Consider the following 25,341-nt stretch of genomic DNA (forward strand, 5'->3'; position numbering starts at 1 on the left):
CTAGGTTACTGCGTCTGTATACCCGCCCCGGTGTTCTGCTCACAGTGCCAACAAACCGGTAGTCTGTAACCATCTAGGAGCTTCTTCACATCAAGGTTTCCCGAGCCACTCCGGACTCGACTGACGCCGTACTCGCTAGTTCGCACGTCTCGCCCGCGTTCCCACTATCAAAAACATACCTCCGCATGGCTCAGCTTTATATCGCCCCGGCCCTTGTCGACCAGCTGTCAGTAACAACTCTGCCAATCTCCACAGGCGTCAACTGGACGACCCAGAGAAGGAACGGGAGTCTCTTCGAGTCTCACCTTAGAGAGTCACGATCGCTACATCTGCTTCTCCTCTATACACGTGTTTCAGTGCATTATCCCGCTTAGTAGTCAGGAACGCTGCTCACCACTCTACTCTTGATTTGCGCATGTCCAAGAAGGCACTCGCTGCAATTCCAACCCTCGTTCAAGGGCACACCCTGAACATGGGTGGGGAATCCTCTGTGTCGCTGACGACGGACACATCACGGAGTTTGACACACCATCAAATCGTTCTTTCTCCGTCCTGCAACCAGAGGCTTTTGTGTCCTAACGTTTCAATACTCCACGCTACGTGCTCAACCGAGAGTAACACGGCTTCTAGGGCCAAGCCTCAGTTGTCGGGAACAGCTGATTCCTCCATGAAAGATGTGAGTGAAGATTATGCGCTGGACACCATATGGCTGCCATTCCGCTGACCGGAGAATTAATCTGATCATGGAGTAAGAATGGAAATATGTTCCCCCGGGAGCGGTCGCTTTGCTGCTTCCTGTGACTCCTACCTTTTAAGCCGGCAATCGCTGAGAGAGCTGCTGCTCTCCCTGTCTACTTTGAGGGAGGATGTGGCAAAGTGCATCAGAGGAACAGCTGACGACGCGGGAGGAAAACCGCTGTTCCATATGCGCACGCAGAGCGTGAGGCGTACAGGCCAGCCGAATCTCTCGAGTCTGGACTAAGTTTCGGCAAAGAAGTGCAGTCTGGAAAAAAAATAGGTTCGAACGCACGTGAATGTCACCTCCAAACGCGCGTGCACCAGAAAAGGGCAACATTCGTCTCCGGAAAACTTTGCGTGGCTGCGTGTCTTCACAAACAACTTCCGCCTCCTTTTGTCGTTGACAGGAAGACGACAGCGGATTTCACAATACGCTCTTTCGCTCGTCCTGGTCGATTCGCTCCGTCTAACTTTTGTTCGTGCAACGGCGCGAGCCGCTAGCTATTTGAAAGCTTTCGAGGAAAAACGAAAATCGGTTCCAGTCCACCTGACCCATTTTTACCGGCGGTCCTTCGCAGCAGGCCTCGGTCTCCAGTCCTGGCCGAGAAGCACGACGACTGCCGTAGTGTCGTCATAAATTCTTCTTCTCTGCTTCGGCTCTTGCACTTTCATTTCATCGACCGATATCGCCCGCTCATCAGCAGCCCGCTGCAAAACCGCCTTGACTAAGCTGCACACAGCAAAACCAGTTCACACGCAGAACTACACTTGGAGAACGGCAGACACACAGGATCCAAGCCGAAAGTGCAGCGCACTGTAAAGGAAAGTATCACACAGCTAGAAAACGTTGAAGCCGCATACAGAATACGCAGGTATTCTTTAAAAATTTCGGAGGGTGGAACGAGAAAAAGTTTGAACGATTTGTACTGCTTGCTCCACTAAACACATCCCAAGAGTTGTTCAGTGTTTGTCCATCTAGGTGTCTTGTTTCCGTGACACACACCGTGAGAGCGAGAACCGACAGTTCCCGACTGTAGCCTCCCTCTCGTGTGGTGTTGCTGTCCCCCCTTGTTTCCTCGGCACCAGAATCTCTCGCCCAGCCCGTCCCTTGTCTCTCCGTCATCCCTTCTCCCTCGCGACCCTCCGCTTCCCTCGTTCCCTTTTTTTCTTCTCCCGCGGCTCCTCACTCTGCGGCGGCCAGGCGAGCTGCATCGGCAGAAAACACAGACGTGACGCCTGCGCTTCTGCTCGGAGAGGCGTTCAGATCGTTTCCTTGCTCCGACGCGCCACTCGAAAAAGACGTTCCAGCGGAGAGTGTCGCGCGCGCTGCCCTCTGTTTCGTGCGCTGCAGACTCGCATGAATGGCGCGCGCCGTTTCGCTGTCGTCCAGAAAGTCCCAGACGCCGTCGCTCCCTAAGACGATGAAATCTTCATCTCCTCGGAGGTCGAAGTGCGCCACGACAGGGTCAACTGTCAGGTACGGGTACGACAGGGGCTGCGAAGGGACGGAGGCGCCGTTTGCGCGCCGAGACCGCTGCAGCTCGTGGCCGTACTCCGACTTCTTCAACAGGAAATCGCCAAAAGCCCGCGTGGGCTGAAGACGCCCCTTGACGTAGCACCCCGAGTAGAACGTCGAGGAGCCTAAAGCGGAGACAGAAACCGACAAAACTCGTGAGCGGCTCTTCGGGAAGAAGAAGCGGGACTGCAAACAGAGCGGCAACCCTGCGGCCGCCACGCACGCAGCCGCGGGGAACTTCTCTATTCCGCTGTAACCCAAGCGAGTGTATGTACACCTAGGGATCCTGACCGAGCGGCCGGACCGTGGGCAGCTGTGGCGGGACTCTCTATTTTTTCGAGCAAAGAAGTGTGCCTGTGGCCGACGAGGCCTGAACGGCTTACCCAGGAGCCCAGCAAAATACAGTGGAATATCCACCACGGAAGAAGGCTTCCGCTGCTCCTGCCAGCTGTGCTTGCACACAACCTGACAAGCATCAAGACAGCGGCGGCCCGAATGACCAGACAGGAAGCCGCGGAAAACGGTCGCGAGTCGAGACGATAAGGGGGAAGGACACCCAGAAGAGAAACAACGACGGGAAACCAAAACCAGACGACACAGAGCGAGAAGCGATGGTGCGCGACGGAAACCAACAGAAAGGTGGTTTCCCCCTCGGATTTCTTCCTTCTCACTATGCCATCCCCAAGGTCCCCCCCCCCCCCCCTCCGCCACTGGTGCCCATGGGAGGCGGCAAGCCTATGAGCTCTCTCAGCTGACGTTCAGCCAAAACCCTCATGCTGACAGCTTTCCTCTACCGTCGCCGGCTGCGCACCTTCCCAGTGTTCTCCCTGGTTGGTGTCTCCACCCTTCCGCCTACCCCACGGTGGTGCTTTCCCTCCTTTTGCTCCCCTTGAAATAAAATATACATCGTTAACGTGATCCACGTCTCTCCCACGCTCTCTTGGTCTCGCTTCCCCGGCCCCTTCTCGAGCGAATCAGTTGCTCCTCTAAACCTCTCCCCTTCCTTCTTCCACTCTCAGCCGCTTGAGGTCTGCCGGTCACGCTGGGTCTCCTTCCGTGTTGCCTCGTCTCCGATTGCCTTCCTCCATGTGTCTCGCCCGTTTCCTTACCACGTTCTCCTCGTTCGGGTGCTCTTCCCTCAGTCTCTGTCGCTCCGCTGGCGAATTGGCATTCAGTTGTTCATTTAGCGCCTGAAGTTCCGCCCCGTATCTCCTCGACAACACCGCCTTACAGTCGCCGCTGTTGGCCACGACGAGGCTGCGGTCCGTGACAAGAATCGCCGTGCAGCAGGCGCCAACCTGCGGGGACACGACAAACAACGGTTTGCAAACGAGAACGGAACTACACGCTCCAGGATTGAGAACTGTGCGTCTCTCAAGCTCCATTTACGTGCGACTGTGCAAATTTCCGTTCCTTTCCTCCCCTCTCTCTCATCTCCGGGGCTCTCTCACCCGAATGCTCCTGTGGAACCCCAAGCGATACGCCCTGCTGACAGACTGGTAGATCTCGTCATCCTGAGAGGCAGAACACACGGGGCACAAAACAAGACAACGAAACGATTCAAACGCGCCGCACTCTTCCCAAGACAAACCGTCACGGGGAAAAAGACAAAGCATCCGTCCCCTCTTAGTTCCCCCCTCCATCCACATCTTCTAGACTGCCCGGGCTTCACTTTTCAAGGCTCCGCGCTCGCCTGTGTCAGCCCCCGTTGAAAACAGCGGATGCATCTGCATGCACTTGGCGAAACGCCTCCCGCTACAAATCCGAGCACCTTCGCTTGCCGCCAACTTGCGTCTCTTTCTATCCTGACAACGCCCTACACACGAATGGATGGCTCTACAGGTCTCCATCAGCTGTCTAAAACCGACAGATCTCGCGAGGGAAGGCAGCGTGACTCAACTCGGAGGAAAAAACGTGTGATGCTGAGACTTCGGGAGACCGTGTCTTTTTCAGAGGAGACACATGCACATAGGAATCAAAGCGATCTGCAGCTGAATCGTCGCCCCTCGACCCTCGGTTTTCCTTCCTGCTTTGGGCAGAGTCCGGTTCTGGCCCTCGGTGTTCTCTCTTCTTCCTTTCCTTTTATCCACAAAATCGCAGTGTAGGTTCCTGGCCTTCACGTGCGGTCGAGGGAGAGACACGGGACTTACCAGGGCTCGAAACGCCCGAGAAATTGCCTTTGTCAGCACGTCGTTCGTCAGCCAGGAAGTGTCTGTCAAGGAAGACTCGCCGTCCTCGCCCATGGTGCTCTTCCTCAGAAACGCTCGCCTCAGCGCCGTCAACTCGCGCTCCACATGCCATGGAAGGTGTTGCATGACGTACTCAGCTGCAGGGGCAAAAAGATGCAGAAAAAACGTTTTCTTCTGATCCTCTAAAAGGTGTATCACGCCGGTATTGAGTCTCGACGAAACGGGACATTCGCTCCTCTCGCGATCCGACCGGCACGGCCTTCCGCCTCTTTGAAACCTTTCGGCATTTCGGCGTGGCGTTTGGGGACTGCGGCAGGGTCAACTGCCCTCACTCTGGCGAGCAGGGAAGGAGAACCAACTGAAGCAGCCACGCATCGCGGCTAGAGATCGAAGGGCAGCGAGAGAGAAGAGAAACGAGAGAGAAGAGAAACGAGAGAGAAGAGAAGGCGAGAGAGAACAGAAGGCGAGAGAGAAGAGAAGGCGAGAGAGAACAGAAGGCGAGAGAGAAGAGAAGGCGAGAGAGAACAGAAGGCGAGAGAGAACAGAAGGCGAGAGAGAAACGAGATACAGGACTGCGTCCGGCGCTGTCTGTGTTTTTCTAGGGTGCCTTACCGACTTGCGGGCCCCCGTGGCCATCGATCACCGCGGTGAGGAGGACTTTTTGTCTGGGAGTCTTTCTTTTGCCTTCTGCATGCGTTCCGGGCGATTTCTGCTTTTTGTCGATCTTCTTCTTCCTCTCTTGCATCCAGCCGATTTCTTCGATGCGTCTGCCGAGGAGCGACGCTATCTCGTTTGGAAACACGAGGGCTGCGAGCTGAGCGGTCTCCTCTGGAGCCTCTTGCCTGGCGTCTCCGTCCGCCGACGGCTCGCCACTCCGCTCGTCCTCTCGATCTTCTTCCTCGCCGTCGATGGCGAGGAGGACGGCGATGCTGCGGTCCTCGATCGCTGCGTTCGCGGCCTCTGACCAGCGCCCGACGCCGCCGCCGCGCCAGCGGAGGATCCCCCCGCCTTCGCCGTTGCCCCACGAAGAGGCCGGGCAAGCTGGAGCCGCGAGTGGGGGCGCGGCGCCCGCGTCGTTCGCTTCTTTTCCGGAGGCTGCGGAAGACCGGTCTTCGGCGGCAGAGGATTTGGTGATCCAGGAACGAAGGAAGGAGGCGTCCGAACGTTTCGAACTGGATCCTTCAGACGGGGCCTTCTCATCGCAGCTTGCAACGCCGCTCGACCTGGGAGACCTCCGCCGGTCTGCGGAAGGCAGCGAGAAGGAAGAGGCGAGGAACGAAGCGATCGCGAGAAGGAACAGGGAGCGAAGGAAGAGAGGCGAGAACGAGGAAATCGAGGAAGGAAAGGGAGGCAGAGAGGAGACGGAGGCGAGGAGAGGCGGCGACGAGCACAGAGACTTGGAGAACGGGGACGGCGAGGGACTTCTCGCACTTTGGCCTTTAGGCTGCGGATCGAGAGACGCCACCCACGCCTTCTCCGTCACGTCCCGGCCTCTGCCTGGGAAGTGACTGAAAGCTCGCGCCGACTCAGAAGAGACGAAGGAGAGCCCAGAAGCCCAAGACGCGCTCCTCGCGTGCGCCCAGACGGAGAGGTGAGGCGACAGGTGGTGTGCAGAGACATGGACGGGGGCGAGGAAAGCCGACGAGCCGAGAAGCCGGGCGTCTGAAAGGCTACGAAGCTCGCGCGTCTCGGGGGCAACCCGTACGCGCGCGGAGAAAGAAGCGACCGCCGGCGACCAGGAGTGGCCAGGAAGGCGGCAAAGATGGAGGAAACTGTCCTGTCGTCCGCTGTTTTTCGACAGAGCAGATGTTTGTGTGCGTGGAACATCGCGAGGCACGCACAGAGAAGGCCCGCTCGCGGTGTCTTTGTTTTGTCTCCTCAACGCCAAGCCGCTCCGCTCCAACTCGTCCGGGGCGACAGGCAGAGGCGAGCAAGCTGAGGCGTCACGCGCCTCCTGAGAAGGATGGGAGAGAGAAGGAACCGCGGAAGACGAGAGCCGCGACAGAGAGGGAGAAGAAAGAACAAGAGACGAAGCTGCTGTGACAGCCAAGGCAAGCGCACGCTTCGAGGAATGCACCGGCAACCCCCATATGGGAGTCCCTGAGCCGGGAGGAATGGGCGAAGACATCGTGTGGAGACTAATTTCCAGAGCCTCTCGCGTTCCTCTCCTCAGAGAACTGACATGCAAACATGTGTACATACATCTGGCGGGCAGGGGTGTACGGGAGTCGAGTTGGTTGGGCGCTTCGTGAGTTTTTCCAGCCTCACCTAAAAATGTTGAAGTTAAAACGGAGAAACAGAGGGGCGACAGAAACTGTATCCACGGGGTTGGTATTAACCTCTGAATGTAGACAGCGAACACGTGCATGCAAGGATAGCACATCCATTCGTCGTTTGCGTGTGGACTCGAGAGAAGTTCTCGAGAAGCGTCTCTCTCTCTGTGTATGCGTCGTTTTCTGCGGTCAAGGGGGGCGCCAGGGAAGGTTCCGCCGGTTCTCTCGAAGCGCCAGGCGCAGGAAAAAACAGAGGAGAACAGTCTTCGAGACCGCCTCGGGTAGTCTTTTTCCTCGGTTTTTTCTGGGGAACTCGTGCAGGGTCTCCTTTCGAGATTCGTTGAACACCAGCGGCGGCCAAGCACACACACTGAACAGCGAACAGCGCGACAACGGGATCTGAGGCTATCGCAATTTCAGCCAGCGAAGAAACCAAGGCCGTTCAAACCCGATTCGCTTGCAATTTCCACTTAGTGGGCGAGGGAAACACTCTCAACAAGCAAAGGACAGGGGAACACCGCATTCACTCGACGCATTTTAACTCTTTCGGAATTCGCTGAGGAACAGCGTAGACAGATGAGAAAAGCGGGGGCAGACGTTGTGGCCAGGCGCCTCGCGAGCAGCGCCTCTTGCTGGGCGTCTTCATCTCTCGCTTTTTCTCTCCAACCAGAGTGCCGATCCTCCTTTTTTCGGTAGGCAAATTCAGTCCGAAACCCGGAAATGCAAATGTACAACTCGGCGGGGTGGCTGCTGCCTGCGCGCAGGGTCCCCCGGCACCTGACGAGATGATCGGCGGCTGTCGTCGGCCGTGCCATGGCATCGCAACGGCAGGAAAACGCGCTTTTTTTCGAGCCTTTTCGGGAAATCGTGGAAATACCGCGTACGCTGCCTTTGTCGCTGGGTCCCCGTGTATCTCGCGACAGACAAACAAGGGAAAAACGAATCCGAAGCGCCGGCGCGCCCCGAAGCGTAAACTCGTGGCCTCTTCTTACCGCAGACGGAGCGGCGTGGCTGCGTCGTTGAAAGAGGCGCTTTTTGTCTTTGACGATACACTGGTTTGAGCGGAAACTGCGCACGACAACTAGGCAGCGCTCCTCTCGACCGCAGATACAGGAGTCGAGGACCACGTCCTTAGGCTGTTTGGTCGAATGCACTGACGGGGGCAGTGCCGGGGGTGACAGATGGGCAGGGGCGGGATTTTGGTGTTCGGTTATCTTTGTTTGCTCTTTGGTACGATTTAAGCCGGGAGGTGAAGGGTGCGCAGCGGAAGGAAAGAGGAGTCACAGGTGAAGAGAGAGAGGAATCAGCCAAACGGGAGGAGTAGCGTGGTGCACCGGTGCGCGCAAGTTCGAGTCGCATACGAGGCAAGAAAGCTGACTTTTAACTTGGGAACGGATGCCAGTTCACCTCTCTCACACAAGTCGAACGCGAGAGTTCGGGCCTGCAGACTGCCAAGGGTGCTCTTGCGCTCCACTGGTAAGGTGCGAGAGACTATCGGGATGTCTGGGACAACCGCTGTCACCGATCACCGAGAGTCCCACCACTCGCGTACTGTTTTGATTTGCGTAGCGGCGTGCCTTGTTCTCCGGAGAAAATAGGAAAAACTGATGAAGTACGAGTGACCACAGCTTTGCCTGGGAAGCGTGAGCAACGGCAGCGCTCAAGAGCAGTATACGGTTGTCAGGAACGGCGCGGCGCAGAGACTGTAGCACAAGAGCTTTCCCCTTGGGTTCCTCTCAAACAGCGAAGGGACCAAATAGTTCGGAAAAGCCCCGGCCGTTCTCCTGGGAGACGCGAATGACAACTGGAATATAATGCTTTAGATCTGTCGACCGTCGTCCACCGTCAGCCTTCTTGGTGGTGCTCGAGCGATCCAAACGTGGCATGGTACAGGGGATGCAGTCACTGTTTCACCGATAAGCATAGAAACAAGAAAGTTGGCAAACCAAGTGGGGTCAACAGAGCGGTTGTGAGGAACAGCAGCAGTGGAAACAAGATGGGGGGCAAGTCACGGGTGAAAGAAGTCGATGTTTGGCTCCCCGAGGGTGTTGAAGCGCCTGGTCGTTTCGCATCTGGATTCCGTGGAAACCAGAGAAGACACTGACAATTGACATGTTTCCTAACTTGTGTAAAGTATTTTGCAACCGGCGAGGACGCTGAGAATAGTGGGCCAGGAACTTCCCGGGGAAATCACCCCGCAAAACACTGCGGCTGCTCATGTTTTGTACCAAACCAAGGAAAACCTAGACACCGACCTAGCTGTGCCTTCGAGTGGGCATCTCAGATATCCGGAGTTCCTGTCTACAACAGCCTTTTCTGATGGTCCTCTGCGCGTGTTGCCTGTCGTTCTTTCAGTCACCCTCGAAATCGTCTACGTTCCAGTTGTGCTAACCATCCGGGGCGAGCCAGCACATTCCGTTTCCACCCGGTCTGTACCGGAGGCGCTTCCTCCATATTCACAGAGGAAAAGGGTCCGAAGAAAGGCGGGCAAAGGAAAGCTCCTGTGACCATCTCTATCTGCAAATGCCGTATCATAACACGGGGATCAGTCGGTCGCTGCATGTTTCCAGAAGGCTGCATCTGTGGCTTTCCTTCCAGAGATGCGAAATGCTCCGTAACGTCATGTCTCTCTCACTCTCCTTTCGTGTCTAAGATCGAGAACCTTCCACATGGTAGGGCTCACGGCTCCTTGGCCGCCTGATGCCCACCCTCACCTGATACTGGCATATCACCCTTTTCTCAAGCGGGAATGGGAGTCATTCCTCCTCTCATTTGCGCTTCCCTTCTCTGCCGAAGCCTCGGGTTTGTCTTGTTCTTCGCCTCGTGAGAATTGCCCCCGGACCCCTCATTTTTTTACCAAGACTGCGAAAAGCAGGTTAAGCACCGGCGGGAGCAAACACGCGAGCAGCTTTTAAGCAGTCAACCGAGTCCAAATGACAGCACGCGAACGAAGGCAGCCGGAAGGCGATTCCGACGGAGCAGTCGCCAGAGAACATACCTGAAACTTGCAAGGAATGGTGCCGTGTTCTGCTTCACGAAAAAACCCTCCAATATGGGCGGGTCCACTTCAGTCAATCGGTCCATCCTGTTGATGAAGTGCGAGCATTTCTCTCTGCCACGTCCTTTTCTCTGTCTTCAACCTGCAAAGCACGGTCTCCCAGTCCTTTCCTTGCGTGTGATCTCGAGGCATTGCATTGTGGGTGCTTCGAGTTTCAAGTTGATTCTGTCCCCGTTACTTTCACACCAGTTGTTCCTTTCCCCCTTACTTTCACACCAGTTGTTCCTTTCCCCCTTACTTTCACACCAGTTGTTCCTTTCCCCCTTACTTTCACACCAGTTGTTCCTTTCCCCCGTACTTGCACACAACCATTCGTGTCGTAAGAGAATCGACCCCCGAACCTTCCTCTTTTGTGGGCGTCTCTCAGATATAAGTCACGAGTCGATTTGTGGCGGCACACACGTTTCTATTTTCTAGGATATTTCACCCCGTTTTTTTACTGTAGTATGCGGTTTGTACTCTTGGCCCCTTTGACGCCTTCAGCGGAGGCGTGTTGCATCTCGCGCACATGCTGCCTGCAGGCCTTTTCACCTCTTCTGCTCCTCTTTCAGTTCAGCAAATGCACGAAGGTAGGAGGATTCTCAGGCGTTCTGTCCCCACGAGAAATCGATCAACCGCTGTTTGTGCGATCGGCGACCGACACCCGGGCAGTCGCGCTCTCTCGGCGAAACGCTTTCTCCAAACGCGGCGACTCTCAAAGAACTCTCTGCATTTCCAGTGTTCGCCGGGTACTCCTCGTCCCTCGCCTTTTCTGCCTGTAGAGATTTGAAGGGTCTTTTCGGTTCTTGTCTTGAGTTTCCGGAGCGACCTTTCCCGTGGCGAGATCGGCGATCGCGCGCAAAGTCGCCGCCATAACGGACACGCGCTTGAGGCGCCTCAAAAGCGCTTCGATTCAAATTTCAGTTTGGGGCTTTTCGCGAGAAAGGCGGACCGTCTCCGCTGTTCTTTTCTCCCGGACGCATTCATTTCTCGCTCGCTTTTTCTCTCCGCCGCCTGCCTGGTGGCGTCGCGGTCTTTTCTTGCCTTGGAACAACGTGAAAAACGCGTCCTATTCTCCCAGACACCTCGCCAACTTCTTCCGGGCCGCCCCTCGCAGCGCTCCGCTCTTGTCTCCAGTCGCGCGAACGGATCCTCCTGTCTCTCTCTCTCTGCAAAATGGGCCCTCCTTCTCCACCTCTCTCTTCCTGCGCATCCCCTGGCGCCTCTTCGTCTCCCCACGTCTCTCCTGCTTCGTGTCCGCCTCCGTTCTCGCCTGCGCTCGCCGCTCTCGTGCGTTTCTGCACGGACCTTTCCCGTCTGCCTGTCCCCGGCTCCGCCTCCCATAATCTTCTCGCTTCTTTCCTGGACCCGCTGCGGCTCTCGCCTGCTGTCTCTTCTCAAGAACCCTCACAGGCTTGTGTCTCTCCGCGCGTTGACAGCCGACAAGGCCTCGTCGCAGAGATTTCAGACCTTCTGCTGCCGAATGTGCTCTTCCAGTTTCGCCTCGCGACCGCCCTGTCAGACAGGGAAGTCGACACCATTGAGATCGCCTTCCCAGTCTCTCAGCTTTCCGGGAAAACAGGCGTGAAAGCCTTTTCCTTCTCGGCGTCTGGTGAGCAAGACAGAGCTCGCGACACAGGCGACGCCTCGTATCCCGACCGCATTGCCTGCCGTTCCTCCCCGGAAGCCACTGCACTTTCCCTGACTCGCCTCGCCCCCTTGTCTCTTCCTGTCGCTCGGCTGCTCCTAGAGAGTATCCTCATCCTTCGCGCCAGGGCTACGCCGCCTTTCTGCCGCTCTGCGGATTCTTCTTCGCCCTCCCCGTCTCCCCTCCCCTCTGGCCCAGAGGCCTTGCAGCCTTTCCGTCTCCTCCTGGTTCTCCTTTCTTCGACGGCTGTCTCTGGACCGTCGCGGCGAGAAGGCAAGGCGGCGAAAAAGGAACGCCGACGCGAGAGAGAGAACAAGAGACGCGAAAAGGGACCGAACCCCTCCGGCGACTCTGCGACGTCTGCCTCTCCCGTCCCACGAGAGAAGACGCAGAAAGGAAAGCACGGCAAGGAGTCGCCTCGTCGCGCGCTCTCCTGGATCGAGCTCAGCAGCCTCCAAGACCGGACCATCACGACGAAACTCGCGTGTCGAATCCTCGCCGAGCTTCTCTCCTCGCCTGCTTCCGAAAAAGCCTCGGAGGCATGCCGCTTTTGTCTCCAGAAGAACCAAGTTGAGCACAGTCGCTCGCGAGACCTAGACTCTGAGAAACAGCCCAAAGCCGACGGGGAAGGCGACGCGCTTCTCTTCTCCCCGTGCGCATGCGCTCTGTCGCGGGGATCGCTCTGGATTCTCGACGAACTTTGCCGCGCCCGAAACCAAGCACGAAACGCCGAAGACTTCCAGCATGGAGAACTCGGTTTGAGCAGCGCAGAAAAGAGAGCCGAAGGCGCGGAGGGAGACAGTACCCATGGCGCAGGCCGTGCACTGCGAGGCGGGCACGAACAAGGCGACGCAGACGAGACGGCAACGCCAAACAGCCTGGCCGCGCGAGAAGAATGTCACCGCCTCCTCGCAGAGGCCCCGCTGACATGCGATGGCGCGGTCGCGCTCCTCGAGGCTTGGATGATTCTCTTGCAGGAAAACGGCGAGAAGACGGTAAGGAGTCGAGAGAAAGACGAAGAGGGAAAGGAGAGAACGGCGAAATACTGTACAACGAAACGGACAAAAGCGGACGCATGCGAGAGACATAGATGACGCCATGGGAGCTCTCACTTCAACCCTTCCTTTTCGCGGCGCCTCGTCTCATGTTATATATATATATATGCATAATCTTATAATATACATATATTCATGTTGTTTGTATATATATGTAGTGTTATATATATCTATATATATTCGTGTTATATATATATATATATATATATGTGTGTCAGCGAGCGGCGAGCTGTGAGTGTATGCAGTTCTGCATGTGTGTCATGGGTGCTTTTCGTTGGTTTCTCCCGTCTCGCGTTCCTGGTGTCTCTCGTGCTCGGCGCTCTCCGGTACCGGCCTACTGCCCCTGGCGCTGTGTCTCTGTTCTTGGTGCTGTCCTCGCGTGGCCGCGTCACTCGGACTGGGAGTTTCCCCCTTCCTGTTTCTGCGATGCCGTTTCGCCACTTCCTTTCCTTCCTCTTTGCCTGGCTTCAGGAGCTGCGCCGGCTGTCGCTTCGTGTCCTTCCGCTCCTCCATGACCTATGCACTTCGTCGACTTTCCAAGGCACGCGAAAAAGCATCTACAGCCGCGTCCTTCCGCTTGTTCTCGGCGACGGCCTCTCCGCGGGCCAGGCGAGTCTCTTTCTTCTTTCGCTGATTGCCACGCTCCTGGAGGGGCATTCCCGCCTTTGCTTTGCCGTGTCGAGGTCTGTTCCTCCGCTTCCTGCTCGCGCCACCGCGCCCTCAGGGAGCCCCGAGACTTCCGCATCTTCTGCGAACCTGCCGAGTTTGATCTTCCCGCCTTCCTCGTGCTTCGTCGCGTCTTCCGCCGAGCCTGGAGCCCAAGGGGACGGTGTCCCGTCGGGCCCCACCGCGGGGGACGGGGCGGCTCTGGAGCCCAGTGGAGACTCTCTGCATGCCGCGTGCTCGGCTGTCCCCCCAGCGTTTGGGAGGCACGACACCCCAGACCTCTTGCGGACGAAGAACGGCCACCTTGTGGACAGGGAAGATGCGTTTGATCTCGCGCTTCGCTTTCCAGACCTTTTCTTTTTCCCGCGGCTCTCAGTCACGAAGCGAGGCCGCTGGTTGTACGTTGCGAAGACCGCAGGAAACGCGACAGGCCCCGGCGAGGCCGCGAAAAACGCGCACGCCTCTCTCCAGGCTCGAGACGAGCGGTGGGCGTGGCTGTTTCAAGGCCTCGTGGACTCTACACCTCTCAATCGAAAACGTTCTCGCGCGCTGTTGGAGCTGTTCCAGGCGACAGAGCAACAGCCTCTCCTCAGGGCGCTCCGCGCCACGCGGGGCGACAGAGAGGGCGGAAGAGACCGGGGACTCCCGAGCGGCGAGGCCGACATACCCCCGCGGCTGGCCGCCGAGGCAGACGGGAAACTGAGAGACTTCGCGGCGGAACTGGCGCGGTGTGGGGTGTCTCCGGAAGCCCAGGAGGTGGGCTGGCAGGCCTTTGTCCAGCTGCTCGAGGCCCTCGAGGACTTTTCGCAGCATCTGGTGAAGCAGCAGTGGAGACACATGCGGCGGCTGTGTGCCCTGAGCGCGAAAGTGTCTCTTCACCTGCGACTCGCATCCGGGGGGAGTCACCAGAGACAGGAGAGCGTGACTCGAGGCGGCCCTGGGCCCCACGAGAAAGCTGACGGTTCCGGAGACGCGGAGCCGGCGACGTGGCCTGGCGATGCAGGAGAAACGTTTTGCGTTCTGTCCTTTGCCTCGTTCTCTCCGTCCTTCTTCTCCGTCGTTCACGCGTGCGAGCTCGGAGACAGACTCCGCGAAGAGGACTCCCGTTCGGCCTCGGGTTCTGGGCGTCCGATCTCCCCGCTGGTGCTTCAACCTCTGTGGGCCGAGACAGTGTTGCGGCGGATTCTCTCGCACGACAACGCCCTCCTCACGCGTTCGCTTCTCCTCGTCTTCCTCTCTTCGTGCGTCGAGGAGATGCGCCTGCACCCGCTGCTCGCGCATTGCATGCAGCCGCAGATGCGCCGCGCGACTTCGGCCGTCCAGCGAGGTTCTGCCGCGCGCGCCTCGGGAGACAGGGGCGAAAACCTGCGCAGCCTCCAGACGCCCAGCGAGACGCCGAGGGGCGGACGCGCGGACGAGAGACACGAGAGACACGAGAGACAGGAAGGCCTGGCGAGTTCCAGCGTGTGGACCTCCTCGTTCAATCTCGCGGCGAGGGCGGCGGCGGCCGCAGAGGGCGGCGCCAGGCGCGACAGCGACGGGCCGCCTGAGCTCCTCTGCATCGGCTGGGACTTCTTTCTTCACGCGCTACTCCCGAGTCTCGCTGCGTCGAACCTGTACAGTCGGAGCAGCGACAGCCACGTCGTGGAGAAGACCGTGCAAAGATTCATAAAGAGCCGCCTCGTAGCCGAATACCTGATCCAGACCTGGAGCCTGCACGTCACAGACGCCCCCTGCGCCGCCAGCTGCGGGAGGCCCCAGATGCACGTCGCGTCTTCTGCGGATCCTGCGTCTGGCGCCGCGCGACGTTGCCCGCCCCCGGCGAAGACGGAGAACAGCGCCTGTCTCTGTGGACCCGTCAGCGGCGCGGTCCCGTCTGCCCAAGACGCTTTTTCGTCGCTGGAGAACCTGCCGCGCGTCGTGTGTGGCCGGGCGGCAGAACGCAGTGTCGGGGAGTTTCTCGTCGCGATGAGCTCCTGCAATCTAACCTACACGCCGTTCCGCGTCTGGCTACAATCGCTGAACTCGCTCGCTACTGCGCCGCCTTCCGGCCCTCCATGCTCGCCCGTCTCGCCGGGGGCTCGCGGCCACTCAGGCGATGCACCGGTCTGCCTGGGTCGGGGCGTCTCTCGCGAGCGTCTCCCTGCGTTTGTGTGTCTCCTGCGGCAGCTGCTCCAGCACATTCCCGCCGTCGTTCGCGCGCCTCTATGTTCGCGCCTTCTTCGCTTTCTCTCGCTGCATGCGCAGCCTTCGTCGCTGTCGCCTCTCGACCTCGCGCTCCTCTTCGCCGACGCAGGAGCCGCCTTGCCCGCCCCGTCCCCTTCGCGAGGAGACACCCCACACCCGCAGGCGGAAAGCGGGAGGTCGGAGAGTGTCGGAATAGCGCCGTCCAATCTGGCCGTAGGCCAGAAACTTCTCCTCACGGTTTTCCCTGACGCCCGAGCCTTCCGGCGAGCTCTTCTCTCGCTCTTTGCCGTGCTTCTTCGAGACGACCCCTCGCATCACGTGCAAGGCAGTGATGGCCGTGGACTCTCGGGCGCCCCCGAAAATGAGGCAGGTGCCTGCGAGGCAAAGACGCAGTTCGTCGGCGACTTCCCCAGAGATATTTTGTGCGAAAAAGTCGCCGTCGGCTGTCTCCGCATGTGCGACATGGCCCGCGGCCTCGCGACCGACTACGACGTCCAGCAGGTGGGCCGTCTCGGCTGTGCGCGCCGAGGAGACACGAAAAGGGACAGGAGAGAAAAACGGTTAACAGAAGCAGTAACGGAGACAGAAGGGGGAGGAGGGCGAGAAGCGCGAGGTGCGGCTGAAGCCACGGAGAAGCGAAACGCAAGAAGGCAGAAGTGACACAGGGACAGAGACAGAAACACACACAACAGAGAGACGAATTTACGGGTGGGAACAGGGTCTCTGGTTGCCGACTGGGAGAGGGAAGGAAAGGGAAGGAAAGGGCGTGGATGGTGTTTTCATCCCGATGTCTCCCTGGTTGGTCCGAATCGACAAACAACAGAGGTGTTTGTCTTTGACGTTTTCGACAACCATTGCAGAGACAGAGTCGGCGTCCTCGTCGTCGGGTTCAGTTCTACTTTGGACTTCAACTTCTTTGAGTGTCTCTACAGGAGGCGGCTATGCTGCTGTTTTCTTCGCCAGCTCTTCTCCGAGTTTACTCTCGCCCCACGCTTCCGTCTCTCTCTGTCCGGTCGAAGTTGGCGGCTCTCTCAGCCTTCCTGCGCCTCCAATGCACAGCGCCCCTCCTGTCTTCTTCCTCGTCTCGGGGGCATTCGCAGGCGCAGGCAGAGGCTGCCTGGTTCACGGCGGAACTCCCGGTAAGAAGACAAGGCACCTGAAGCGTCCGTGGTCTCTTTTGCGCGGTCGTCTGAAAGCGGTTTCTGTCGACAATGCTCCTTCGTTAAATGACTCGTGCCGCAGTGGGCCTCGGCGGGGTCGATGACACAGCGAAAGCCTTCACGATGTCTCCGTACACCTGCGGCTTTCTGTTCCCTTTTTCACTCCCCCGGCCTCGCACGTCTCCGCTTTTTCCGAGGCTTCCTCCGTTCCCTGTCGCCCTCGCTGTAGTTCCTGCGCCCTCGCCGTCGGTGGGTTAAGAGTCGGATTGGGGAAGAGCCAGCGGCGGCGACTTCTGGTTCCCTCGCGTTCGCCGCTGGAAAGAAGCTTCTGTTGTTTATCGAGTGCACCCTTCAGTCGGTTGCGAGCGAGGTCGTCGCGTACATAGTCTGCCACCTTACAACGCTGGCGCGCTGTACGGACGAGGATTCCTCCGGCGCGGGCGAAGACGAAACTCCACAAGGAAATCCTCTAAGGTGAGACTGAAGCGTCCGGTTCCACCGCCTTGCCTTCGCCCTCTGGTCGCCCCTACCCTCGTTTGCACCCAATCCCGTGTATTTGAGTGTGTCTCGCTCTGCCCTCGCTCTGCCCTCGCTCTGCCCCTCTCTCGCCTTCTTTTTCTTCGTCTCTTCTCGTTCTCACGGATCAGCAGATGGGTGTGCTCCCCACCTCGTTTCTCTCGCCAGGTCTCGCGTCTCCGTTTCTCTTTTCCTCTTTCTGCCGGGAGCGCTCGGCGACTCCTCGCTTGCCCAGCTGTCTGCGCCTCTGTCTCGGACTCCTTCTCTGGCTATGGCTTCGGGTCTGTTTTTTCTCAGCGTGCATGCGCTCTGCGTCAGCTTGCCCGTCTACGCGTCGACCGTGAACGCGCTGTCTCTGCTGGGTAGCCGCCACAGCGGCTGGCTTGCCCCGCTGATCGCTCGGTGCGAAGAAATCGTTCTCGCCTCCGGCCTTGACCCTGCCACGCAAACCTCGCCCCGTAAGAACCGCGGCCTAAAGAGGAGAAAAAGGCAGAGAAAACGGGAAACGCGGAGACAGACCGCGCGCGGTAGCCTGGAGGAGCGGGAAGGCTGGAACGACGCCACTCGCCCAGGGATACATCAGAAGAGAAGAGAGAAAAAGTGTGAGAACGAGGACGCAGAAGAGCATGCGAAAGAGAAGCAGACAATGCAGGAGATTTCGAGGGAAGAGGGAGAGAAGAGGAGACGAGCGGGCGAAAACCTCTCTAAAGAGAGGGAGATTTGCTATCACCAGGAAGGAGAATGAGGAGGTGATGAGCAGCCGAGAGCGAAGCTGGTAGGGCGACGGCAGCAGAAACCGTTGACTGGGCGGAGTGTCTCTGCGCGATTTACGACCTGAAAAGAACGCAACGCATATCCCCGTGTCTGTAGGGAAACGGATATCTTGTGTGTTCTCGGCGGAAGTCTCTCAACTGCTCTTCTCGCTTTTCCCTTCTCGTTTTTACCCGCGTGCCTTCTTTCGAGTGGTTTTGCTGGTGCCGCGGGGGCAGAGCCCGTTGCCGCTTTTGTCTTTTCGTCGCCTTCTCTGTTGTCTCTTCGTCGCATGCCCACGAGGGTCTGAAACGATGCACAGCAGCCGCCACGACGCGGCTCGGCGGAGACCGTGGATCTTTTCTAGCGCCGTATGGTTGGGGTTGCTAACGTGGCAGCGCATACTGGGCGATAAACAACGCCTCGAGACAGCCTCAGGCGTTTCGGATACGGTATCTGTCTAAGCGCGAAGTGACGGAGAGTGTGAAGTCGCTGGAAAATGCGAGCGTTTCTCTCCTTTTACAAACGGCTTCGCGTTTACCCCGTCATTCTCGCTTCTGGTCAAATTTTCAGTCAAGTTTGTCGCTCCTGCGTGATTTGTTTTCTCCTCGCCTCTTGCGTTCCTCAGGACACCTTCTCCTCGTGGCGGCGGCGCTGACTCTTCTCTCTGCGGCTGCGCCCGCTCTCCTTCCTGCCGTCTCGTCTGTTTCTGCGTGTGAACGAAGCGAAGACGATCCGACCCAGATCGAGGCACGTGCGCAGCGCGTCTGCTACCTCTTTCTCCTCGTTTTTCTCGCCAAAGTAAATCGCCACTTAGCTGTGCAGCGTCGGCTCGCCGCCCCCGTTTTCTGTACAGCCCAGGAAGATAGCGACAAAGGTAGGAGTGAGAAAGAGAGAAGAAAAAGGGAAGAGAGAGAACGAAGGAAAGACGAGTAAGGGAAAGAGAAGAAAGAGGGAGAGAGAGAACGAAGGAAAGACGAGTAAGGGAAAGAGAAGAAAGAGGGAGAGAGAGAACGAAGGAAAGACGAGTAAGGGAAAGAGAAGAAAGAAGGAGAGAGAGAACGAAGGAAAGACGAGTAAGGGAAAGAGGGGGATAGAAAAGACGGCAAACTTGAGAACGCGGGGAGCGCAGGTGCCAGAGTTGCGCAAGGCCCGGAAGCAAAGAGAGCGACGGGCGACAAGAGAGAAGAAAAGAGGCAGGCGGGATGCAATGCCGCGAGACAGCGTGGACGGGCGAGGAGCGTGAACTGGCCAAGACGCCGGACAAGACAGGCGAGATCCTGAAAGACGAAATATCCGGCACGGAACGCGTGCAGCCCGACTCAGCTGTGTGTGTTTCCTACCCGGCGGTTTCCTGGTTGGAAGCGTCTTCCCTTCTCTCTGCTCTCCTTTTTCGTTTCCCTGTTGGTGTTTTTCTTCGTGTTTGCCTCCCGTCTGGGTCGCGTCTTCTTCACCCTGTCCCTTTTCGTCTCTGCGCGCCTTCACTTCCTTTCTCCTGTGCTCGCCGACAATCCCCTCTCAGGCGACATGCTTCTCCTTGCCACGGTTGCGGCCTCTCCCGGCGGAGCGCCTGCGCCGCCTCTGCCCCTGGCACCCTCTGAAGGCCCCGACAGCTCGTCCCCTCCCGCGGCGTCTCTCTTTGCTTTCTCGGAGGTCGGCGAGTTCTCGACGTGGCCTGGAATCCTCAGCAGCTTCCACCGAGCCCGCGCGACGCTCCTGGACTTCCTCGCGTCCGCATCCCTCGGTTCTTCTTCCTCTCCCGCCGCCGCCCCGTCGGCGTCTCTCCTCGGGAGGTTCTTGCATGCGGAGCTGGGCGGTGGTTCACCGAGCGGCTCAGCGGATCTGAGTGGCTGGGCGCCTTCTTCGATTGACTTTTCCCCTGCGTCGCTCTCTCCCGGGTCTTGCGCGGCGTCGGTGTCGCCCCTTCCAGGCGCTGAGACTCCGTCCGCCTCGGCTCTCGACTTCTCTCGCCTTCCGCCTCGCCTCCGCGCTTCCCTCGATGCCCGCATGCAAGCGGCTCGGCAAGCGCCCGACGTGGCTCGGCTAGCCTCTTCGGCGGGTCTCTCAGTCTCCCGCGTCGTCGCTCTGTCGCTGATGAGCGAGATCGACGGGTGTCCCTCTCCAGCCCTGCCCTCGCTGTTTCGCGCGATTCGCCGCTTTGCCCTCCCTATGCTTCTTCTGCCGCACCAGCGCGAGGCGAGAGAAGAAACTCGTGCCCCGCCCGAGACAGCCGCCGGGACGCTCCATTCTCTCCACAGTGTGCTGTCTGACTTCACCTCGCAGACAAAGAGAATCATCCTCGACCGCACGGAGACCGGACTGCCGCTCCAAGGTGTACGCGAGGCCTGCGCGGCAGTTATCTCCCCGCTGATGCTTGCCACAGAGAGCCTGTGCGTACAAGAGCGAAGACGCGCAGAAGCGGGAGAACGCGCAGGCGCCTCAGAAGACGCCGACACCGAGACGGATTCGGAGGCTCTTCAAGACGCGTTCGTCCTGAACTTCGCGCGCGACCTTCTGGGGATCGGCCGCAGTACTCTGTCTGTCTCGCGCGCTGCAGTCGGTAAGCGAAAAAACAAGCAAATGCCGCCTAAAGCCACGCTGGTTTTTTCGAGAGGAGGTACACTCGACAGATGAAGTGTGTGTGAATCGACGCGTACACAGCCTTGGAGGAAGCCCGCGAGTTTCCCAGGCGCCGTGCCCGTTTGCGTTTTCGAGATGCAGCGTGCTGTCTCTTGTTCTTTTCCTTGCCGTGTCTGTGTGTGTCTGTGTGTGTCTGTGTGTGTGGGGTAGGGCCCTGTTCTTTTCGGCCTCCTCTCGTTTTTCTATGTCCCTCTGGCGTTTTCTTCTCTCTGCCGACGAACGTTTGCTTGCTGGCCTCTGCGTGTCTTGGGTTCCAGTGCCTCTTCTGTCCTCCCTGGCGCTCCTGGGCCTCCACCCTGCAGCGGGTTTCTGCGGGAAAACCCCGGAAGCACCGGCTGCTGCCTCGGCTCCCTGGCGCCTGCCCAGTCCCTACATCAATCTGTTGGCGGAGATACTTCTGCATCGCGAGTTCGTTCTCCTGGACGGCGCCTCTGTGATGACGGTCGATCCGTTCGGCGCGGCTTACCCGTGGCGAGGGGAACAGGCAGCTGGCGACGACAGCGCCGTCGACTTGTCTTCGCCGCTCGCCGTCTTGACGTCTTCCGACCCTGCGGCTTTCTTCTTCTCGCCTGCGTCTGTCAAATCGTCTTTGTCTCCCGCGTTCCAGCCTTTGGCCTTGCCGCCTCGGCTCCGCCGTCTTCGGCAGACGCCAGCCTTTGTCCGGCTGCTTGCCCTCTCTTTCTTTCACTTCCTCGGACAAGTCGTCTGCTCGGAACTTCCTGAAGCACCGCAGTTCGACGCGCCCCAGGGCGCGGCCTTCAGAGCGTTCGCAGCCGACCTGCTCTTTCGGGTGTCTTCGCGTCTCCTCGACGTCGTCACGCGCTCGCCGTCCTTCTCTGCCCTCGCGTCGGTCCAAGACGCAGGCGACGGCCCAGAGTGCTCCGGAACGAACAAGGCAGGCTCAACGCCTGCGAAGGACGAGGCTCCGCAGCACCACTATCTGCCGATGCCGAACTCGTGTCACCACAGAATCCTTCTGCGAGGGTGGCAAGCGCTGACCTCGTTCGCTCCCTTTTTCCGAGCTGCGCCGCCCGCGTTCCTTCTCTCTCTCCACAGCCGTCTCTGGAAAGCCGTCGCGACGCCCCAGCTTGCAGACGTGCGCCACTACATTGACCTGTTGGCGGTTCAGATGCTGCTTCTCGCGCCTGCGCAGAGCTGCGCGCCTCTCGCCGAGCTCCTCCGAACCTTCGACGCACCCACGCAAACGCTCATTGGCGGGCTGACGATTGCAGGCTTCTACCTCCTGCACGGCTCCGCCTCTGGGGCCGAGGCGCAGAGCTCGCAGGCGGCGCGGGAGGAGCGAGCGCACGTCAGCGAGGTCCTTTTCGCGGCCGTCGTTCCGCACCTCACCTCGAATGCGGCGTATCTGCGGGGTGTGTCGCAGTACCTCGTCCACGAGTTCTTGAGAAAGGCCCAGGTGGAAGACGGAGCGGCGGAGACGGGACACGCGAGCGGACTCGACGAGGCAGGAGCCGGTGCCCCAGGAGCCCGCAGAGACGCCGGCGCAACTGACGCGCTCCGAGCGCAGAGCGCTGCGTTAGGAGGCGACATTCTCCGCGGCTTGTACCGACAGCTGGACGAGTCGAAGGAGTGCCAGAAAATGCGCGAGAAATGCTCAGAAGTATTCCTCCTCTGGCAGCCCCACATTCTAGGGGCCTTGGAGACACTCTTGGCCGTCGGCCAAGAGGGCGACGCAGACGCACTGGACGACACAGTTAATGAAGGTAAGGCGCGCGCGCGTCATCGGCGGGTTCCTCTTGCGTTTGTGCGAAGGCGATCCGACGCCCTGCCCACGAGAAACAGCCGCCAGCTGGCCGTTCGGTGCCGTTGTCTCGCCTTTTTGCCCGCCTCGCGAGTCTGGCTTTCCCCTACTCTGCCGCCTCTTTCGTTTGCCGGCCTCCCCAGCGACTTCAGCTTCTCGCGTCTTTGAACGCTTTCTTCTTCTCGACTCGCTTCTCGTCTCTCTGGCCTTTCCTGTTCAGCGACGGCGGCCGCCCTCGCTGGAGTTCCGGTCCCTCCGCCGGCGTGTGCGTCTTCGGGGGCTTCCGGGTCGGTCTTGAACGGCGAGGGCGGGAGCGAGGCGAGTGCCGCGGTCGCGCAAACCCTCTTGGCCGACTTCGACATGCGGCCTTCCTGGGCCTTGGCTGTTGCCCTCAAGGACGCCATCAAGGAGGAGATGGGCGTGGCGTGGCACGGCAAGGCACGTGCGCCGGAGACGCGAGATCCAGCGCTCGCCTCTCTGGAGACGCATGCAGAGAAGGACGTTGACGAGAAGGGCACGAACGGCGGCGGAACGGAAGAAAAAGGGCTAGACGGCGAGAAGCAAGAGCTCGTCTGCCAGCGGAAATTCGTCCCTCAACACCACCAGCGATACGAAGAAGAGGTCAGGCGTCTCCACGTGCGACGGGGCGCAAAACCGGAGCGTTTGACTCGCCACGGAAAATCAGCTGGGACGCCTCACGGCGCGGGCAGAGAGAGATAGCGAGGGACCGTGGCTCGCCTCTTTTTAGCGCGTGGCTGTGTGTGTATAAGTGTGTATACTACTACGAGGGGCGGGGTACGCAGAGAAAAAAGGAACCGAAGCAGTTGGGACGAACACCCGGTTTTGAAACTGGAATAGGCGTCACAGACTGGGGGCGGCCACGGGCACGGCTGCGCCTGCAAAGAACCTTCGTTTTAGATGCGTCCGCAGTCACGGATTTCGGTGCAGAGCAAGCGGCGAGGGGCTGTGTCGAGGCGGTGGAATCTCAGTTCGTCTCGGTCGCGTCCTTTTTCCCGTGCCTGACGTCTCTGTTGCCTCTCCTTCTTCTGATCGCTCGGGATGGTTTGTGCGCTGTCGATTGGCAAACGCGATTTGTCACCTCTGAGCGTCTCGAAATCACGCCAGAGGGTGTAAAGGAGAACAGGGTGTGCGCTTCGCTTCTTGCCTTCAGAAGGGAAGCGAAGATCTCCTTTCTTCCTGGCTGTATGTCGGCGGCGAGGGTGAGACGCTGCAGCGAGAACTGCGACAGAGAGGCGACCTGATTGTTGTCGCCTCGCTGATCGACAAAGTTCCCAATTTGGCGGGTCTGGCGCGCACCTGTGAAGTCTTCGATGCCAAGTAAGTCGGTTCACCTGGGATATAAAAAAAGGCTACCCTTTGATGAATTTCCGTCTTGCCTTGAAGAGTTCGGCGCGAACCACTGAGTCGACTCCACTGTCCCATTCGCTCGCCGCAAGCGCGCTCGGTTTGAAGGTGCGAGGACCACGCCTCGTCGACGAGGCTCCCGCAGAGGCGGTGTACAGAGAACGCGACTGCTCTTTCCGGCTTCCTTCTCTGAGGCTTTCCCCTCAGCAGCGAGACCGCGCATGCTCTTCGGGTTCTTCCTGCGCGCTGTGCATGTATGGGCAGGAAGCTCACCATCCACAATCTCGACATCCTCAACGACCCGCAATTCAACACGATTGGCGTCTCTGCCCATCGCTGGCTTCCTATCGAGCAGGTACCTGCGCACTGGGAGCGGCTGCAGATCTGCAGAGACACAGCGCCACCAGGAAGTGAAGTCGACACTGAGAACGTCTTTTCGGTTCGTAGGTTTTGTGCGTGGGAGGCGACTCTGGAGCGTCGCGGCAGACGCAGGAGCTGGTCTCCCGATTCTGTGTACCGACCGGCGACGTCGGAAGTCTGACGTCTGATGAAGGGGGAAGCGGCGCCCATTCCTTCTCATTCAAAACAGCGACGGTGTCCGTGACTGCCGAGCCGACTGTCACTGCAGCTCTGGCTACCTCACTTGTGCTGTTCCGCTTCCAGGTAGCTGCAGACAACGTGGGCACGTACTTGCTGGACCTGAAGTCCAAGGGCTACACCGTGGTTGGAGTTGAGCAAACGGGTTCTTCGGAAATGCTCGAAAACGCCACGTTCGAACGCAAAACCGCCTTAGTGCTGGGCGCGGAAAAAGAAGGCTTGCCAGCTGCTCTCTTGGCCCTTATGGATGCATGCATCGAGATTCCCCAACTCGGGCTCATCCGGTCTCTCAACGTACACGTCACAGCCGCAATGGTTGTGTGGGAGTACACGAAACAGCACGCGCTTGGAGCGTAAAACACACGCGGTGGCAAGCGCGCAGGAACGCGAAGGCCTCCACAACCCTGTCGAGACCAGGCTGGTTGAGGCCTGCCGAGTCGCTGTCCATCTTCACCGAGGCGGGTTCTCTCGTTGGCGGCGCTGGGCTGGCTGTGTTGCCTAAACGATAACTACTTGAGCCGGGGGCTCGGTCCCGTGGCAGGAGAGAGTGAAAATGAGGCTCTAAACCGGGTCTGCTACGCATCAGGGACGCCAGGAAAACGTTGCCGCAAAAACGAAACCTTTTTGGCCGAGAAACGTCTCTTTGTCTTGAACAGTGTGACCTCCGTATACACTGAATATCGCGGGCTGGTCTCTTCGATCGTTGCACAGCACCCGACACACGGCTCTTTCTGTGCGAAGGTGGAGTCGAGACCGCAAAACAGACGATGTGATCAATAGAGAGTTACACTTTCAGCAAGTGCTGCACGCTTCAGCTGTGCATTTGCTGGGATCGGCGCAGCCCCGACGAAACTGAGACTCTCAAGAAGTCGTGCCATGCCGCTTGCTTCCAGCCGGATGGGGACTGCGTGGCATTCCGCAGGAGCCTGTCGAAAGTGTCGAAAAGGCGCGTGACGCCCTGAAGCGGCGGCTGCGGTCTCGCAAGGCACCGGATTAAAACAACCCTCCAGGAAAAGCTTTTATAAATAATCCTGTCTCAAAGAGTATCACTCCCAGTACGGGGAGTTCCCCGGCACGCCCTTCACACCTCGCGAGCAGGTTCGCAAAAAATCCCAGCCCATGCTGGCACAGATCCGCTTTTTTCCGCTCGGTCTGAAAAGCGGGGCGGTGGAGGCCGCCTAGGGACCCACCGAAGACAGGCGACTGCATGCACGGACTTGGTTGTCTGTGTCTCCTAACGGG

The 25,341-nt window shown here is 58.9% G+C and overlaps 2 protein-coding genes across 2 annotated transcripts; one reads left to right on the plus strand and one right to left on the minus strand.

The window, feature by feature from the left end:
- Positions 1-1,296: 1,296 nt before the first annotated feature.
- NCLIV_061690 (hypothetical protein) lies at positions 1,297-6,571 on the minus strand (the record flags this gene model as incomplete). The annotated part of the gene is made up of 7 exons (XM_003885721.1): positions 1,297-1,468; positions 1,926-2,379; positions 2,638-2,719; positions 3,364-3,552; positions 3,706-3,768; positions 4,405-4,580; positions 5,056-6,571. 7 exons carry the CDS (start codon positions 6,569-6,571, stop codon positions 1,297-1,299), a joined length of 2,652 nt encoding a protein of 883 aa, XP_003885770.1.
- Positions 6,572-10,929: 4,358 nt separating this feature from the next.
- NCLIV_061700 (putative RNA methyltransferase, TrmH family domain-containing protein) lies at positions 10,930-24,456 on the plus strand (the record flags this gene model as incomplete). The annotated part of the gene is made up of 12 exons (XM_003885722.1): positions 10,930-12,396; positions 12,928-15,810; positions 16,242-16,448; positions 16,825-16,943; positions 17,283-17,443; positions 18,364-18,612; positions 19,258-20,295; positions 20,633-22,099; positions 22,358-22,758; positions 23,309-23,475; positions 23,767-23,857; positions 23,950-24,456. The coding sequence occupies 12 exons, from the start codon at positions 10,930-10,932 to the stop codon at positions 24,454-24,456; spliced, it is 8,757 nt and encodes a 2,918-aa protein (XP_003885771.1).
- Between the last annotated feature and the right edge of the window lie 885 nt (positions 24,457-25,341).

The sequence above is a fragment of the Neospora caninum genome, chromosome XII (assembly GCF_000208865.1).
Source record: "Neospora caninum Liverpool complete genome, chromosome XII".
In the NCBI taxonomy this organism is placed as follows: Eukaryota; Apicomplexa; class Conoidasida; order Eucoccidiorida; family Sarcocystidae; genus Neospora; species Neospora caninum.